This window comes from Balaenoptera borealis, assembly GCF_965194805.1.
Source record: "Balaenoptera borealis genome assembly, chromosome: 5".
In the NCBI taxonomy this organism is placed as follows: Eukaryota; Metazoa; Chordata; class Mammalia; order Artiodactyla; family Balaenopteridae; genus Balaenoptera; species Balaenoptera borealis.
Genome location: NC_138862.1, coordinates 62,817,789 through 62,835,742, shown reverse-complemented (window position 1 = coordinate 62,835,742; position 17,954 = coordinate 62,817,789). Strand labels below are relative to the sequence as shown.

Sequence of the window (17,954 nt, the reverse complement as noted above, 5' to 3'; positions counted from 1 at the left end):
TAAGAACTCTGCATGTTATTATTACTATGCAGTATTTCTCAGCACCAGAGAGGATTGGGCATATGTGGTGATTAATTTTGGTCCTGTTTTACAGTGGAGAGCAAGTTTGAAAGGCCTGCCTTATAACTGTACAATGATGTTGTTCGGCCCTGCTCTACGGGGGGGCTTTCATACCCTTCATTAGATTGCATTAGGGTAGGGTGTCAATTCTGTACATTATTATTTCCCCAGAGCTTAGCACAATGCCTGTCATATGGTAGGCCTCAAAAATATTATTTGAATGAATTGTTTTGTACATGATAACACGACTGATGAGACACATCTTGTGAATCCTCTTCCCCTCGCAGAGGCAGTGCTCCTACATTCACTACTAAAAGCAGAGAGGACTGAGAATGTGATTTACAGACAGTAAAGAAAGATACCTTTAAGCAGGCAAACTTCTGGGACCCTTTGAATAATGTAATGACCTAACACTAGATTTGCCCTGCAGCTCAATATTGTCAGTAAACTCTTGAGAAAACATATTAGTGTTATTTACATGATTTATAGCCTCAAGATATTTAACTAGGCATTCCATTTAGATTTAGCTGGACAGCTATTGCCTGCAAAATAAATAGAGATATTAGATATGTAAGAGAGTATTTAGTAAAGTTTAGCAATTAAACAGTGTCTGCTCATCTTGTTAGGCACTTCTTAATCTGTAACAAAACACTTTCTTATACTGACTCTTTTTTTTTTTTAATTATTTATTTATTTATTATTATTTTTTTTGGCTGTGTTGGGTCTTCGTTTCTGTGCGAGGGCTTTCTCTAGTTGCGGTGAGCGGGGGCCACTCTTCATTGCGGTGCGCAGGCCTCTCACTGTCGCGGCCTCTCTTGTTGTGGAGCACAGGCTCCAGACGCGCAGGCTCAGTAGTTGTGGCTCACGGGCCCAGTTGCTCCGCGGCATGTGGGATCTTCCCAGACCAGGGCTCGAACCCGTGTCCCCTGTATTGGCAGGCAGATTCTCAACCACTGCGCCACCAGGGAAGCCCATACTGACTCTTAATTAACATGTAATAACCATTTAAGGGTAAGCAAAGTTTATACCTGAAGAAAAGCACCAACTGGGACACAGTTTTTATTTGTTTATTTTTTCTCACTAGCTGGTAAAATGACAGTCGACTTGGCATTCTGTCAGGTCTTACTGGATGGATGAGCAGCAGTTTCCTGCAAGGGAACACCAGAACTGAACTAGTACAGTGAGAGAGAGTGTTGGTATGTGGAAAACATCGATCACTTGTGACAGAACATAGCCTCTTTGGGGAGGGTCTTCTCGTCATGAGCGATACGAGGTAACTCAATCTTCTCTCCATTCCTGTTGCTCCCCCCGCCAGTCCAAGCCAGTTGTCACTGGATGACTAAGATTTCCTTCTCTTTGTCTCCTTGCTTCCACTACTGTCCTTCTACAGTCCTTCCGCCATATGGTATTCAGAGCTATCTTTCTAGAATGTAAATCAGATCATGTCAATCCCTTGCTTAAAATCTTTTACTGACCAATCAAGTCACTAGAATAAAAACCTAAATTTCTTACCCTGGGATCTCTGCATTATGATCCCTCCCCAGTGTCTAATCTCACCTGCTTTTTCCAGCTATCCCCATAACATACCCACAGACCACATGCGCCAAGTTTATTGCTCTCGTTTTGATCCCTGGTGTATGACACACCCATTCCTGCTTCAGGGCCTTTGCATATGCCATTTCTTTTATCTGCAAAGGTCCTTTTGCTGATTTTGCATGGCTGCCTCTTTAAATTTCAGACCATATGTTCCCCTCACCACACCTCCAGGCCATTTTCTCTCTATCCCATGTATTTTTCTCCATGGCATTTACTCTCCAAAATAACGTTAATATGTATCTACTTGTTTAGCATCTATCTCTGCATCAAGATTGTAAGTTCTGTGAAAACAGAGTCTTGGTCTGTCTTGATTCACTACCATATCAGTAAAAGTGTACTGAGTGAATGAATGAATCATAAACTTAGTGGGCATATCAGTATATGGAATTGCACATCTGCCTCCACTCCTCCTCATTTGTCCTTGGCCTATTTTCTGATTGTAGGAATCCAAGTCATTACAGCAACCACAAATAGAGGATATAATTGCCTGATTACCTGCTTGTACTCACATCTTGCTATACTGAAGGTGCTGCTACTGCCATCTTTCCAGATGTTGCAGTGCTTTTCCCATATGTGAGGGCTAGATCAAAAAGAGCAGATGCAGCATTACTTGGCAACTGCCACCTCCTTGTACATGGTGGCAGAGTGGGCAGTCTAGAAAAGAGGAAGGTCCAAGGGCTAGCGAGTACGTGTCTATGAGATAATGGCATATCTATGAGAGTAAGTTTGTTGCTGGGGGAGGACCCAAACAGCTGCTCAAGAATCTCAAAGACCTTGTTAAAACTTGGGCAAACCCAAGCATTGATACATACCAAAACAGAATGAGTACAAAAAGAAGCAGAAGACCAATATGATAACAATGAACTACAAAGGCATGAACTAAAAGCAAGCCATGTAAGAGTGATTTTTAATTGTGCAGAGTATGGATTAAATGCTTTACATCACTGAGGGTTCTATAGTTAAAGATTTGAACAATATTTAACTGACTTGAAGCTGATTGATTTTGTTAGGCAGTGAGACGCATGCGAATGAAGCTATTGTATTCAAAGGAGCTGAGTTCCAAAGGAAATTCACACAAGATAATACCATGCTTATGAGCATAAACCGACATACTTGAATATTGCTAAATTATGATGAAATCATTGAGAATGTCATAGCAGGAATCCTAAGGAGAAGTATTAACAATTATGCATTTCTAGTTCATATGGAAATGCTAATTCCACTTATGTGAGTAAAGTACAGGCATGGCGTTATTATGATTAAGACCTTACAACTGTAGAAATGTAGAGTGGTATATTAATAATATGATAGACATGTTTAGCATAAAATGCAACCAGTGTAGCTAAATTAGTTGTACATTCCAGGCTGCATCTGGATTTCCTGTGAGCCTGTTACCTTACAAAGCTAAACAGAAGAATAAACCTTTCATGCTTCTTAGGGTGCTCAGACGTTAGCCAGTTTTTGTTTTTGCTGCAGCATTTGTCCCTGGAGAGTGCCAGAATCTTCTAAAGCCTTTTTTAGAAAGGCACTATGTTATTTTAAAGTAGTAGTTAAGATCATCTTACTTGGGTGATGATGGCTGTTTCATATGGATAACAGCCATACTTGCCTCACAAATAACCTGAAAGAATGTTCATTTTTGCCAGCCCTTTTGGAAGAACGTATATAAAATAGCTTGTATAAATTTCAGTAACACCTATTTGTCTCCTACTCGACATTTCTTAGGAAAGCAAGCAGAGGAATTAATATTGGAGTAGATTTGGTGGAGTGACCATTAGGATGAGATCAATATATATAGACTATTGGATTTGTTAGAATGTATTAGATCTCAGTGAGAGATCACAGAGGAGAGAAAACCAGAAGGGGTCCATGAGGGAGTGAAAAGGGAAAAGACTCTGAGAGAACATAAAGTTGAAACAAAAGTTTATAGTATACCCACAAGTAGATTTATTATTGTGTAAATGATGAGATTAACCACTTGAGTGGGCTTGGACACTCAATCATTCTTCTGTTCTTATATTCATCAATTATAGAGTGCTCCTGCTAAGCCAAGGGTTGGGTTAGAAAGTGGTACTGAAGTGCCATCTGGACATAAATGATAAATATTAAATAACTTACACAATAAACTTCATGATTTTGAAATTGTTCAGAAATTCAATCTGAATTATCCAATGATCTAAATTAGAGAATTTTAAAAATGTTGTCTTTTAAAAAAATATTTATTTATTTAGGTTGCACTGGGTCTTAGTTGTGGCATGCGGGAATCTTTCAGCTGGTGGCATGCGAACTCTTAGTTGTGGCATGCATGTGGGATATAGTTCCCTAACCAGGTATCGAACCCGGGCCCCCTGCATTGGAAGTGTGGAGTCTTACCCCCTGGACCACCATGGAGGTCCCTAAAAATGTTGTCTTCTTTTCTGTGTTTTACTTCCAGCGCACACAGTAAGTCAGTTTAGTTCAATAAAAGTTGCCAAGAAATGGACTTTATCTAATGAAATTATTAAAAAGAAAAAAAACTTTAATTACATTATGTGATCTTTTCTATATAAATATGTACTTATGATTTTATCCTCTTGAGTAAGTTAGGCATTGGTCTATTACAATTCTGATTATAATCCTGGTTAACTTTATACATCCTTTTCTCAGAGTGATTATGGAGACAAACTCCAGATCTGATTGATTTGCTACAGATTTCACATTCCTATTACTTTGGTGTGAATTATTTTGTACACCAGTATGTTAAACTTTATGCTTTGTCCTAGGACCAGACAAGTCCTACAGGTAACTTGAGATTACGGGTATAGGCAGTAGTAAACAACCATGTCTAGGCATCTACCGCAAACAATATGCTACCTCCCCACCATACTTTCTCCTTGCCCTGGAAAAACCTCCTTCTTTCTTCATTCAAAGTATAGTCCACTGATGCAAGAGAATTTTCATACCCTTGATATATCTAATCCTTCCCTTCAGTATCTAGTTCTCCTTGCAGGGTCATGTCATTCACCTGACATCATCAATGGAAACAGATGCTCTAGTAGCCCCGGTCCTTTGGTCTTTCTTCCTCCTAACATGGGACAAACACCACCCACCCAAAGAAATGTTATATTTAAACCTTTGTCTAAGCCAACCCTTCATCTCTAAAAGCTCAGAAGAATCCTGCCAGGGATTGTGATGCTTGTTGGCAGCAGTGGGTGGGGATGGGTGCTCTTTTCCTTGCACTCTTGGCATAGAGTTATGTAATCCTTCCATCTCCATTTGGCACTCGAAGCTCATTTTACCATTGATACTGGGAACCACAGGATTATGTGTTTTGCTGTTCAACCAGCACTTGACTTAACCATTTTTTTTCCTTGGCAAAATGGGTCCCAAGTTTTAAACAGCTCAGTTACAAATTAGTGGTAGAACATCATTAGTTTATTATCTGGGACTCTTTATTAGCCTCAATATAAAACAACTTGATTTATATAAATTTAATGCGTAGTACAAACAAAATTAATTGAACTCCACCAATTTTGAATTTGTGACAATTTGGATTCCAATCCTTCAAGTTCTTTTCTTAAAAAACAAAAGGTCTTCCTTCCTTTCCTCACATAATCTGTAAGAGTGAATCTACCTTTTAAGTTGATAAAACATAGCAGATAAACTCTTTGAATATTCTGGTGCGGGCAAGGTAGGTATCAGCACAGTAAAAGGCTCCTTAGGCTTGTACTCTGGTGGAGTTTGATAAGGATTCCTAAACATATGCCTTTTTTTCAAATGCCCTTGGCTAATCATTTGTGTAAATAAGAGGGGTGAGCATAATATGTGAGTGTGTGTATGTGTATTTGTGCATTTACTTGTATGGACATGGAATATTTAGGGAAAGATGTATAAGAACCTGGAAATATTTGCTACCGCCAAATAGGAGAAATGGGCTGCCTAAAGACAGGGATAGGAAAGATAACTACAATTCACTCTACAGCATTCTGTATCACTTGATTTTTGCACCATGTGAATGCCTTAACTATTCCAATAAATAAAATTAAAGGAAACAAAAAGTTTTGGGTTGGTCCAGTCCCATCTTTTATGCTCAGCATGGGTTCTGAGGGAGATGTCTAATAGTTTGGGGCTCTCACATGAGTGACTAACACTGTAGGCCCCTGATGGCCCCTATCACTTGGATTGACTCATGGAGTAGAAGGAATGACAAATGATGGTAACCTGTCTTCCATTCACTGGAGTGCTGTATGCAGCCTTAGTGTCACCCTGTAAGTGACAAGCTTTCTGATATACGAATCTTCTTCCTTGCATATGGACATTTTGAGAAGCAAGTGTCAGTAAAAATTTGGGAAGCAACCGCAACGTGCCATTGAAACAATAATCCTTAATGCCATTCCTTATGTGTGGGACTGAATAAGGGTTTCCTGGAGAGTGAAGTTGATTTAGGGATCAGGGATCAGCTGCTGAGTCTGGCACTTGGAAAAGACAAACCAAGCATTCACACTCCAGACCACTCAATACCAGCATTGTGTCCAATCCATCTTTCATAAGGGGGCTCCAAGAGGGGGAGGGGATGAAGGAAGGAGAGAAAATAAACCTTATTAATCCTGTGAAAGAGAGAGGAAAGAATGAACAAGATGTGGGTGTGAAAAGACAGTTGGAGGAATATTTAGTTTTGAAATCGACTTTGGCTTTTAATCTTAGACTCCACTGTCAAGTTTCTTCTGTTTTGCGTTCCTCACCCCATCTTTCAGCACTGGTCCCCCTCCACCCCTCAAGGCTTTCCTGGCCTTCTCTGTTTCACTCCCTCCATCTGTCAAGGTTTGCCTTCTCTTGGCGTTCTCTTCTTTTCTCCCTTTTCCTTCTTTCTCACTCTTTGCTTCTCCCTCCCTGGACTCTTTCTCCTGTTCTTTTATAGCTTGAGTCCCTCTCCTTTTCCCCTTTTCTCTTGTATGGTACCTCCAAGCTCCATTCCCTCTTCTTAAGTAAATCAGCCAGGCCTCAGATGGAGCTGTTGTCCTGACAACCTAAAGGCGCATCAGGCTTTCACTGAGGCTGGCGGCTGCTGAAGGGGGGCAGTTGTGGAAAGCGAGGGGCCACGCTGAGGGGAGGGCAGAGGGGATGACTCGGAGGGGCTGTTGGAATCCGCGGGGGGCGGGGGAGGTGCCAAGCGGAGGGAGGGAGGGAGGGAGGGAGGGACTGAAGGGAGAAACAGGAAGGGGAGGAGGGGGAGGGAGACTCCGGGCTGCTGCCGCTGCTGTGTGGGTTTCTTTACACTCGCTGGCAGGCTGGGTGCCGGCTCCCTCGCCCACCGGGAAAGTGGGTTACGGAGGCAAGAGGCTCAGCTCAGACGCTGGCAAAGGAGCATCCAGCCACAGAGAGACCAGAAAACACCTTCTCTTTGGCCGCCTTCTCTTCATCTTTTCTAGAGGGTTTTATATTTTGTACTCTCTCCCTTCAAATTTTGTTTCTTTGACTTTTCCCCACCTCTGCTCGGGTTTCTGAGGGCTTTGTTGAGTCTTAGAGGCAAAAGAGACTGAGCGGGGGAAAGAGAGAGGCAAAGTGGAAAGGACCACAAATTGGCAAAGCCCGTTACGCCTTTGCCGTGGATGAAAGCCCTCCGTTTGTAAAGCCCTCTCGGCGAGCAGCGGACACACGCACATCCTCCAGAGCAGCCCGCGACCCGCACCTCGGCGTGGCCACCATGGTCGCCAGAGTTCAGCCTGATCGGAAACAGTTGCCGCTGGTCCTACTGAGATTGCTCTGCCTTCTTCCCACAGGACTGCCCGTTCGCAGCGTGGATTTTAACCGAGGCACCGACAACATCACCGTGAGGCAGGGGGACACGGCCATCCTCAGGTAGGGCTTTCGGGCAACTTTTCTGTGGCGCTTAAGAGTGTGTGTGTGTGTGTTCTGCTTGAACTCCAGCCCCTGATGCTGCAAGCTTGTGGTGTGTGTGTGTGTGTGTGTGCGCGCCTTTTACAGACTGGTCGAGGTATCTGCCAACAAATTTCAAGGGGATCCTGGTCCCTGTCAAGGATCAGCAGGGTTGGTTAAATGTTGTTTAGTTCCTAGGATCTTGTTTCTCTTGCCGAGAACGTCTAATTTCATCTATGGTATTAGTGACATTTGGGCAGTATTTTTTTCTTTTGTGATTGCAGATGCTTTGTACTTAAGAGTTTTGTTGGGGTTCCTTAACTGAGAAAGAAGAGTTGTTGAATTATGGCTCTCAGAGAGTGGTACACAGTATTGCATTCTCCGTGGTGTATGTGTGTATGTACGTGTGGATACGTACAAAAGCTCTCGCTCTGCCCCAGCAATAGTTTGGATAGGAGACTTTCGGTAAGGATCTTCTAATTGACATGGAGGGCAATAAATCAATCTTAGAACTTTGGTTGATTACTGAGCCTTTTCTGGAATGTGGATAGAAATCAACACAAGAATGAACAGAAGGGAAAAAAAACAAAAGGAACTTGCCAAATTGCTAATACTTAAGAATAGGAGTGTTAAGCACAGAGGTTAGGAAAGAATTAACCTGGCATTAAATGGATATTTCAAATTGATTATTGACCTCAACGTCTTATCTCTATGCAGCTCTGCCAAACTCTGAAATATAATTTGGGATTGAAATTTGGAAAGAGAAGAGTCCCAAGTCCTTGGAGTTTGACCCCTATAAGGGACAGTGAGCTGGAGAAACTCAGATGGAACCTAGCCATAATTCTGTTTCTAAAGAGCTCCTAGCCTGTTTTCCTGTGTTTCTTTTCTCTCTTTCCCCTCTCCATCCACTGCATATACTCCTTGTCCTTTTTTATAGCTTTCCTTGAATTTCTATCAGATACTAAAAATAAATAAATAAATAAATGAATGAATAATGAAAGAAAATGTTCTCCTTGGAGATCTTTTAAAATCTCATTTCATCCAAATAAAATGACCTAGTGTCAGTCTGTCTATCTGGCTAATATTGTTTGTTGTGGCAATAAAAAGCAGTATCTGATAGAAAAGAAGCATCTAATCTGTGTGCAAGGAGCTGATAGTGCATAAACCCTGGGGCATTGGGGAGCAGTTCTATAGCAGAGCTGCCTACAGCAGCAAAGTTTTCTTTCCTTTTCTCAGAAATAAATTTGGTTGGCTGTCACAGTGTCCTGCTTTGGGATCTCTTGCCTTGTTAGAGAGGGATGTGTGGGTTGTGTGTTGTGGTGTGTGTATGTTGCTGCGGAGTATAAAAACTAAGAAAATCCTAATGTGTAAGTGCTCCTGTCTTCATTTCCTGAGCATTGCATGATTATGAATCCCAAAGATCCTACTATCCAAAGCATATTTTCCCTTCTAGCGCTCTCCAGCCCTGTGAAACCTTCATGTGTGATTTATCCACATGGAGTAATAAGATTTATAGAGTAATTTGTCTGTTTGCAAAGGGATTTGGACATGGTGCAGAAAATATTTTCGCAAACACATAAGCATGCCATATCAACTGCTAGCATTCATATTCCCTAACATCATTAACCCTTTACAAGTGAAGCACTCTATATAAATTTATGCTGTTCTTAGAAAGATTTGTTGTCATTGATTATAAGAATGAATATGGGAAAAGTGAATACTCTGGGTGTATAAGTTTTTATGTTAATGTCCATGAACTTTGTAAGGTCTTTCTAAGTCAGCATCACCTATATCTTAAGCTATAGTTATCAAAGAGTTAGATAAGCATGTAAATGTTAATTTAGAAGAAAGAAGGTATTCTTATATTTTCGTACATTGTATGCATACAACTGTATGTCTATGAGAGGCAGTCTTACTACATAAATAACTATATATGATATATACGTGCTTCTGTGTGTCTATGGCTCAAAAGAAATGGAGTTTTTAAGCATTACACTTTAGTAGACATTGCAGTATGGAAATGGGGTGGGTAGTGAGCACAGAGCATAAATATAGAAGCAATTGTTCCCTGGGAAAGAGAAGATAGACAAACAGAGCATGCAGAGAAGTCACCTGTGAGAGTCCATTGCTTTCCCAGACCTCACCTAATGTGCCCTCTTTTTTATTTCCTTTGCCTTGGACAAGGCTTTATTTCTGGGTTGGTGGAGCTCTATCAGAAGTAACTATGGAGAGAGTTCCCTTTGTTTTCATAGCTGACCTTCTTCTCAATCTCTTTAACTGAGTCCAGTAAGCTTTGTGGGTCAGTTTGCTGGTGAAGATTGGCACTCTTGCTTTCTGTTTACAAGTCTAGCCTGGGAAAAGCCTTGCTTCCACTTTATTTTTGACATTTTACTGGGAGCATGAGCTTCCAGGGGAGGAGAGGAAGGAGAACTTGATTCGTTGGAAGCCACAGTAGATGTTTGGCACTGAGAAAGTGAAATGGCAAGGGGAAAAAAAATCCTGTCTCAGTGAGTCTGTGGCCCTGAATGATCTGAAATGGCAACAGAAAAGAAGGGAGGTTTGTAATTCTGGTGGTTCAGTGACAGGAGCTTGGCTGACTGTCCCCAAAACATTTACCTTTACTGCCTTACTTCCATGAAACAAGTGTTTTGTGGGGGGGAATTGATACTTACTTTTGTATAATTATGATCTTTGATGTAAATGTGCATCTTGATAGGACAGTATATACTAGTCTTGGGGTCTTGCTCTGTGATTTCTATCTTTTGGAAAAAAGAAAAGAAAGACTCTAGAATGAAGGTGATAAAACTAGGTGGAAAGAAAGATAATCTCATGTATACCAACCTAACCCTGTTGTTTCCCAGAAGGGATTCTAGATCTTTATGAGCGCCTTTATGAGATCCTTTAAGAGTTAAAGGAAACCACAGTACCATCTTCCATCTCAAAGGCAAAGGATCAAAGTGTGATTCACAGACCAGTGGCAGCAGCAGCAGCGCCTGGAGTGCCTTCCTAAATCCTACTGAACCAGAATCTTCATTTCCATTTGTTTGCACAGTAAAGTATGAGACACAGTTACCCACAGGACTTTACTTGTGCGGAAATCTCAGTTGCTTTTCTGAACGGAGCCCACCTGCCTCACTGCCAACCCCCCACAAGTGTAGGAGTTCATCAATTACTGGATAAGTTTCTAGCACTGGTCCTTCCAACCTTCTATCCTTGTACCCAGGCTCCCATAGGGATTCACTTCCTGGTTAATCTTGACAGCTTGAAACCATGTAACTCTTTTGATAAATTAAGGGAAAAGTGAAAATAGTGTTCCAGTCTGACCTTTAAAATTTCATTTTTCATAGTCCCACTAACTATATTTTCAATATTAGCAGCATACGTCTGGAAAGATCATTATAAAATAATTAATCCCAATATATCTGCTCATAAGGTAACTCTAAAAATTACATATACCTGCATATCTGGACATATTGCATAACTGCATATGTGGTAAAATCAGAGGGTCCACACTAGTGTTGTGACTTTAAATATTTAAAATTGGGGGCATTGAAATTGCATTTATTTCACAATTCTGACCCTATTTGATGTTTTCAGATATTATAATACCTTTTATGGTGATAACATTTTTCCCATTTAAATGTAAATGTACCTAATAAGTGTTAGGTATAAGAAACTAAGTACCTAAGTTTAAAATAGTTAAATTTTTAGTTTTTCAAAATCTTTGGTCTTTTATTTCCTTGTTTGTTTTTACAGTAGGAGAAAAAGCAAAAGCATTAAAAAGATGTGATTATTTGACAGTAAAATGTAAAAATTTTGTGCAACTTTTAAGAGAAAAATGGCTTCTCTTCTTTAAAGCATCTGGCACGCCTACATTCACAAAGAAACTGTCAACAATCAAACAAACTCCTGACACAGTATGTGATTTTTCTACCACTTATAATTATTCATTATTTGAAAACAAACTTTATGGGCATGGGTCTATAGGGAGAGTTTGAGACAATTATGAAGTTTTCTTTTTCTGTAGCTAACTCACTAAAGGTAATCAAAATGTATAGGTTATTACTGATACTTTAAGGACTGTTCATTGCCCATTAAGTCCTTTATCAAATATACTTGGTAAATAATGGAGTAAAGTGTACTATATCTTGTCTAAGAATATGGCAGATTATATACATTTTTAAAAGGATGTTTATGCACTTATGTCACTTGCTGTTCATTTATGTCCTGAGGAACACAGCAGACAAATCTCATGTGACAAATACAAACTGTGGTAATTTGTGTTTCTATAAGTATGAAACACATACATATAGCACATGTTAAGGTGATTGTTCTAGGTAATTTGACTTTGAATGAATTATTTTTAGAATTGTGGAGTGAACAACCAAAAATGACTGACTCATCCACTAAATCAGTTGGTGAGGGTTAAACATTTGTGTTTCTTGAGGCTGGTTCCACATAACAGCAAACTCAGGCAGAAGAAGGATTAGTGCATTTTGCTGTAGTCTTTGGGAGCTCCAAGTACAAGTGTCTGTGACTCACCTGGTAGGAGGTTGCCTGAATGTGTGCTGGTCCCCCTCACTGTCATCACCTGAGCCCAAGAGAGCCTGCCCTTTCAGGCCACAGCTTTTGGCCATTGGCCCTGTTCTCCTTTGCATATCCTGCCTGTTACTTTGTACAACTCAGAAGAGCTAGGCTCTAATTTTGGATCTATCCTTGAATGCTACATGACTTTGAGAATGTCTCTTAAATATTTTGAACTTCAGTTTCATTTAAAAAATGATGAAATTACCTATTTTAGTTACTCTATGGGATTGTTTTAAAGAGCCCACAAGAGGTTAAAGTAGTTCACTTTGGTGAATTATAAACTGCTACATAAAGCATAAAGTGTTAGTGGTTTTTCAACTACATGTAGCCAGTTGTTTAGACTTTAGGGAGCTCTTTTTTTTTAGACCAGAGTTTCTCAAACTTGAAGGTGTATCCATATTACCTTGAGTGCTCATGAAAACGAAGATTACCTGGCCCCCACCTTCAGAATTTCTGATTCAGTTCTCTGGTAGGGGCTGAAGTCTACATTTGTAACAAGTTCTCAGATGATGCTGATGCTGCAGCACCGGGCCACAGTTTGAGAACCACCGACTCTCGCTGCTACAAGTGTGTTCTGTAGATGAGCATCTTCAGTATCATATAGTCACTTGCTAAATTCCAAAATCTCAGGGCCTATTCCAGACCTACAAAATCAGAATCTGCATTTTAACAAGATCCCAAGTGATTCATAAGCACATTAAAGTTGGAGAAATGCTGCTGTAGAGAGTTCACAACCATGGCTGCATGTTATACTCTACTGGAGGCCTTTTAAAAAACAATGAAGCCACATATTCCCTACTCTCAGAAATTCTGATTGAATTAGTTTGGGGTGGGGCTTGGACATAGGTATTTAAAAAACGATTCTGATATGTACACCAAGTTGAGAACTGCTGCTTTACTGGTTGAAAAATCTCTTTTACAAACCATGTTCAGGGCAGCACTTACTAGATGTGTAGTAAAAAATTATAGTCATGTGTGTGGTTTGGGAAGTATTTCAACAACAAAGATATGCAAATTCAATTGAGAGAGAGGAAAGAGATCATCATAGATCCATTTCTTTACCACACAATCTCATCCCTACAATGTCATGGAAAATGGAGTGGATGTTAAAATAATCCATATTATTTTAATGTGGTTCCAATTTACATAATATCTCTTGAAATAGCATTAAAGCTTGACTTTTTAAATCCTGTTGTCTTGTGTTCACTCTTTCATTTATGTTAGGCAAGACACAAAAGATACAAAACAGTTTTAGATTTTCTTTTTAATGGGAGAAAAGAGACTATATTCAGTCAAGGAAAATGTCTTTGGTCTTATTCAAACAGGCTTACTTCTGTGTACTTATGTTGTCATATTTGCCACAAATATGATTTACAAAATATTAGCTAGATGTTTGTAGAATTCATTTCAACTCTACATGGTGATCAGTCTACATTAAACTAATAGACAAGTGTTTATGTCAAAGATAAAGGATTTTTATCAAGGGTATAAGTTCAGAATGTTCAACAAGTAGAGTCGTCCCATAGTATCTGTGGGAGATTGGTTCCAAGACCCCCCTCGATACCAAAATCTGCAGATGCTCAAGTCCCTTGTATAAAATGGCATAGTGTTCCCATATAACATATGCACATGCTCTAGTATACTTTAAATCATCTCTAGATTACTTATAATACTTAATATAATGTAAATGCTATGTAAATAGTTGTAAATAAAATGTAAATGCTATGTAAATAGTTGCCAGTGCTCTGGCAAATTCAAGCTTTGCTTTTTGGAACTTTCTGGAATTTTTCTTCCAAATATTTTCAATCTGCAGTTGGTTTGAATCCGTGGATGCAGAATCCATGGATACAGAGGGCGACTGTAGCCAGAAGACCAAGATCTAAACATCTTGAAATAGTCTGATCTATTAAATGAGTAAAACTGACAGTTACTTGGCCTACTATGCAAGCTATTTTTATGATCAAATGAGATACTATGTATCAAAGTGTTCTGTAAACTATAAAATGATATAAAATGTAAGCTCTTAATAAGATTATCATTATATTCACAGTAGGAAATAACTTTTATAAAATTAGAAAACAGTAAAATAAGCTTTTTATTTTTATTTCTATGGTTAAGTTTGGCCATTTGGTCTAAGATGGCCATTTCTTTTCAAGTCCTTTAAAGTCATATGTATCTTATAGTTGAGTTTGTTATCAGGAGTGCAGGATGAGTGAACACATTTTTATAGTCACCTGTAATCAAAACATAATCTCAAGTTAATGAGTGATTAACCTTCACTGAAGAAAACACTTAGCTTCAGAATTTGTTAATTACTATAGGATAGATTTGTAGAAATTTAGAATAGGAAAGTCCTTGGAGATTAGGCAGTCTATCATCTCACTTTAAAGAGATGTAACTGAGAGGAGAAAAATTCAGTTGGTTGTCTAAAGATTCAAGTGATCATTTGAGAACTAGATTCATGTCTCCTGTTTCTCATTTCAGAGATCTTTATTCCAAATAAAGAGCTGAAAATTATCTTCTTGGTTTTCATGTTATAACATGATATGCCTTTTTTTTTTTAATTGTAAGCTATTTTTTAAATTTCTTCCTCATGCTTTTATGTTTCCAAATTTTCTATGATGAATAAATATTATTTTTAAAACAAAGAAAGGAAAGAAAATGAAATATGAGTTAGCCAGTAGTCAATAAATATCTACTGATCATCTACTCAATGTCAGGCACTACGTCAATGACATTCAATGCAATAGGACTCTCTTCCTGAAACTTTTTTTTTTTTTAACATCTTTATTGGAGTATAATTGCTTTACAATGGTATGTTAGTTTCTGCTTTATAACAAAGTGAATCAGCTATACATATACATATATCCCCATATCTCTGCCCTCTTGTGTCTCCCTCCCACCCTCCCTATCCCATCCCTCTAGGTGGTCACAAAGCACCGAGCTGATCTCCCTGTGCTATATGGGTGCTTCCAACTAGCTATCTATTTTACATTTGGTAGTATATATAAATCCAGGCCAATCTCTCACTTCGTCCCAGCTTACCCTTCCCCCTCCCTGTGTCCTCATGTCCATTCTCTATGTCTGCATCTTTATTCCTGTCCTGCCCCTAGGTTCTTTAGAACCATTTTTTTTTTTTTTTGGATTCCATATGTATGTGTTAGCATACGGTATTTATTTTTCTCTTTCTGACTTACTTCACTCTGTCTGACAGTCTCTAGGTCCATCCACCTCACTACAAATAACTCAATTTCGTTTATTTTTATGGCTGAGTAATATTCCATTGTATATATGTGCCACATCTTATTTATCCATTCGTCTGTCGATGGACACTTAGGTTGCTTCCATGTCCTGGCTATTGTAAATAGAGCTGCAATGAACATTGTGGTACATGACTCTTTTTGAATTATGGTTTTCTCAGGGTATATGTCCAGTAGTGGGATTGCTGGGTTATATGGTAGTTCTATTTTTAGTTTTTTAAGGAACCTCCATACTGTTCTCCATAGTGGCTTTATCAATTTACATTCCCACCAACAGTGCAAGAGGGTTCCCTTTTCTCCACACCCTCTCCAGCATTTACTGTTTGTAGAGTTTTTGATGATGGCCATTCTGACCGGTGTGAGATGATATCACATTGTAGTTTTGATTTGCATTTCTCTAATGATTAATGATGTTGAGCATTCTTTCATGTGTTTGTTGGCAATCTGTATATCTTCTTTGGAGAAATGTCTATTTAGATCTTCTGCCCATTTTTGGATTGGGTTTTTTGTTTTTTTGATATTGAGCTGCATGAGTTGCTTGTAAATTTTGGAGATTAATCCTTTGTCAGTTGCTTCATTTGCAAATATTTTCTCCCATTCTGAGGGTTGTCTTTTTGCCTTGTTTATGGTTTCCTTTGCTGTGCAGAAGCTTTTAAGTTTCAATAAGTCCTATTTGTTTATTTTTGTTTTTATTTCCATTTCTCTAGGAGGTCATGATATGCCATTTTTTACCCCCCCTAAAAAATTATGCTAGTCTCCTATGATTTGTCCCTCTTGGAGACCCTACTAGGATGGATGCAGTGAGGTTGTGGTCTCAGTTGGCAGGCTCTCCTTTGCACAGGCTCAAAGGTTATTCTACCCATTGCAGACACTGTAGATTGTATCAAATTCTTTCAGGAAGGTAGAACTTTTTTTTCTAATTTGAACAAAAGTTACTTTGGGCTAAAATTGGGACTGATTGTGTTAAATTGGGAGGAACTGGAAATAGATCTAGACCTGTCTCTTGGGATGACAGAGGCACTGCTGCAGTTGCCTGGGGAGTTTCTGGTGTGACATGCAGGACAAGGTCTCATGAAGCTTTCTTAGCAGGTGAGAGGCGGAGCCAAGGAAGGTACAACATGGTACACAAAGAAAAAGGGCAGAGCACAGTAAGAGGAAAATAACAGGTCAACAGCTTTTAGTGAGCCCCCCATGGAGGCAGGCAGTGTTACAGGGAGTTCTGTCAGCTCCTAGTAGAGACTCAGTCTCAAGACTGAGGCTCAGAGAAGAAACAGAGTCCTTGTCTTAAGGGCTGGCTTGAACAGGGCAGAGAACTCAGTAATAAGGGATATTCCTCAGACATATTACCAAGATAGGTAACTTGGTCAAGGAGTAAAAGAGAGGGATGTAGTCCCTAGAACTGAAGCTCTGTGTCAAAGCTATGGTAACAAGGGGTGACATGGAGATGCATCTCAGAGTGCTGAGCCCCATCTTCTTAAACTCTTGCTGTATAAGTTCAGGATCATAAAACCTGGTCCAGCTTTGTGAGGTAAAGATGAAGACAAACGTCTGAAATGAAGTAGGAATTGACACTACTTAGACCTTCCAGACTCCAGGTAGTTGGCAGAACCATGGATCCGAGCTCACCTGACTATCCCAGACCTATTGTTTTCCAGTATCAGTGTAGAAATGTCACCAGATCCTTCAAAGGCTTCTCCTCATCTACAGCATAAAGGCAGAGCCCCTTAGCTTGGATAACTCTCCATGACCTGCTACCTCACTGTGTCCGCTAATTCAGAACCACTTAACAGTCGGCGCTCACGAGCATGCTAGTGTGTGTGCACACACAATGCTGGTTCTTACCTTTCTTCATGATGCTCTCTCCGCCTGGAACCTCTTCCTCCTCTCCACCCCTCCCACCATACTTCTTTGCTAGGTTGCCTCTTTGCCGCTCTTTCAAGGCTCAAGGTTAGTTCTGGTGCTATCTAATTCAAGTAATCTTCCGTAATTTTCCCAAAGTGGGCTAAGTACCTTATTTATTATTGCCGATAGCTTCTCTGCATACCTCCCCTTCAGCTTAACTGAGATACAGTTGACAAATAAAATTTGATATACTTAAGGTATACAGAAGAATGATTTGATATATGTATCAATTGTGAAATGATTACTAAAATCAAGCTAATTGACATATCCATCACCTCATATAGTTATCTTTGTGTGTGTGTGTGGTGAGAACACCCAAGATCGACTCTGCTAGCAAACTTCAAATATACAATACGACATTATTAACCATAGTCACCATGGTGTACTTTAGATCCCCAGAAATTACTCATCTTACGATTTAAAGTTTGTACCCTTTGACTAATATGTCCCCATTTCTGCCACCCCTCAAGCCCCTCACAGTCACCATTCTACTTTCTGCCTCTCTGACTTTGACTTTTTTAGATTCTGCATATAAATGAGATAATACAGAATTTATTTTTCTCTGTCTAGCTTATTTCACTTAGCATAATGTCCTCCAGGTTTATTCACATTGTCACAGATGGCAGGATTTTCTTCTTTTTTATAGCTGAATAATATTCCATTGTGTGTATATAGATATAGATATAGGTTTCC

General features: G+C 39.5%; 1 protein-coding gene across 3 annotated transcripts in view; it reads left to right on the top strand.

The window, feature by feature from the left end:
* Window positions 1-6,839: 6,839 nt before the first annotated feature.
* Window positions 6,840-17,954, top strand: part of LSAMP (limbic system associated membrane protein) — a 651,408-nt gene continuing 640,293 nt past the window's right edge. For 2 of the 3 annotated variants that reach the window (XM_082394751.1, XM_082394750.1), the window contains exon 1: window positions 6,877-7,494. In XM_082394751.1, the coding sequence (XP_082250877.1) occupies window positions 7,340-7,494 (155 nt within the window). In that variant the 5' untranslated portion in view covers window positions 6,877-7,339. Of the gene's footprint in view, window positions 7,495-17,954 lie in introns of all 3 variants that reach the window. The other variant, XM_082394752.1, reaches the window with a different exon arrangement.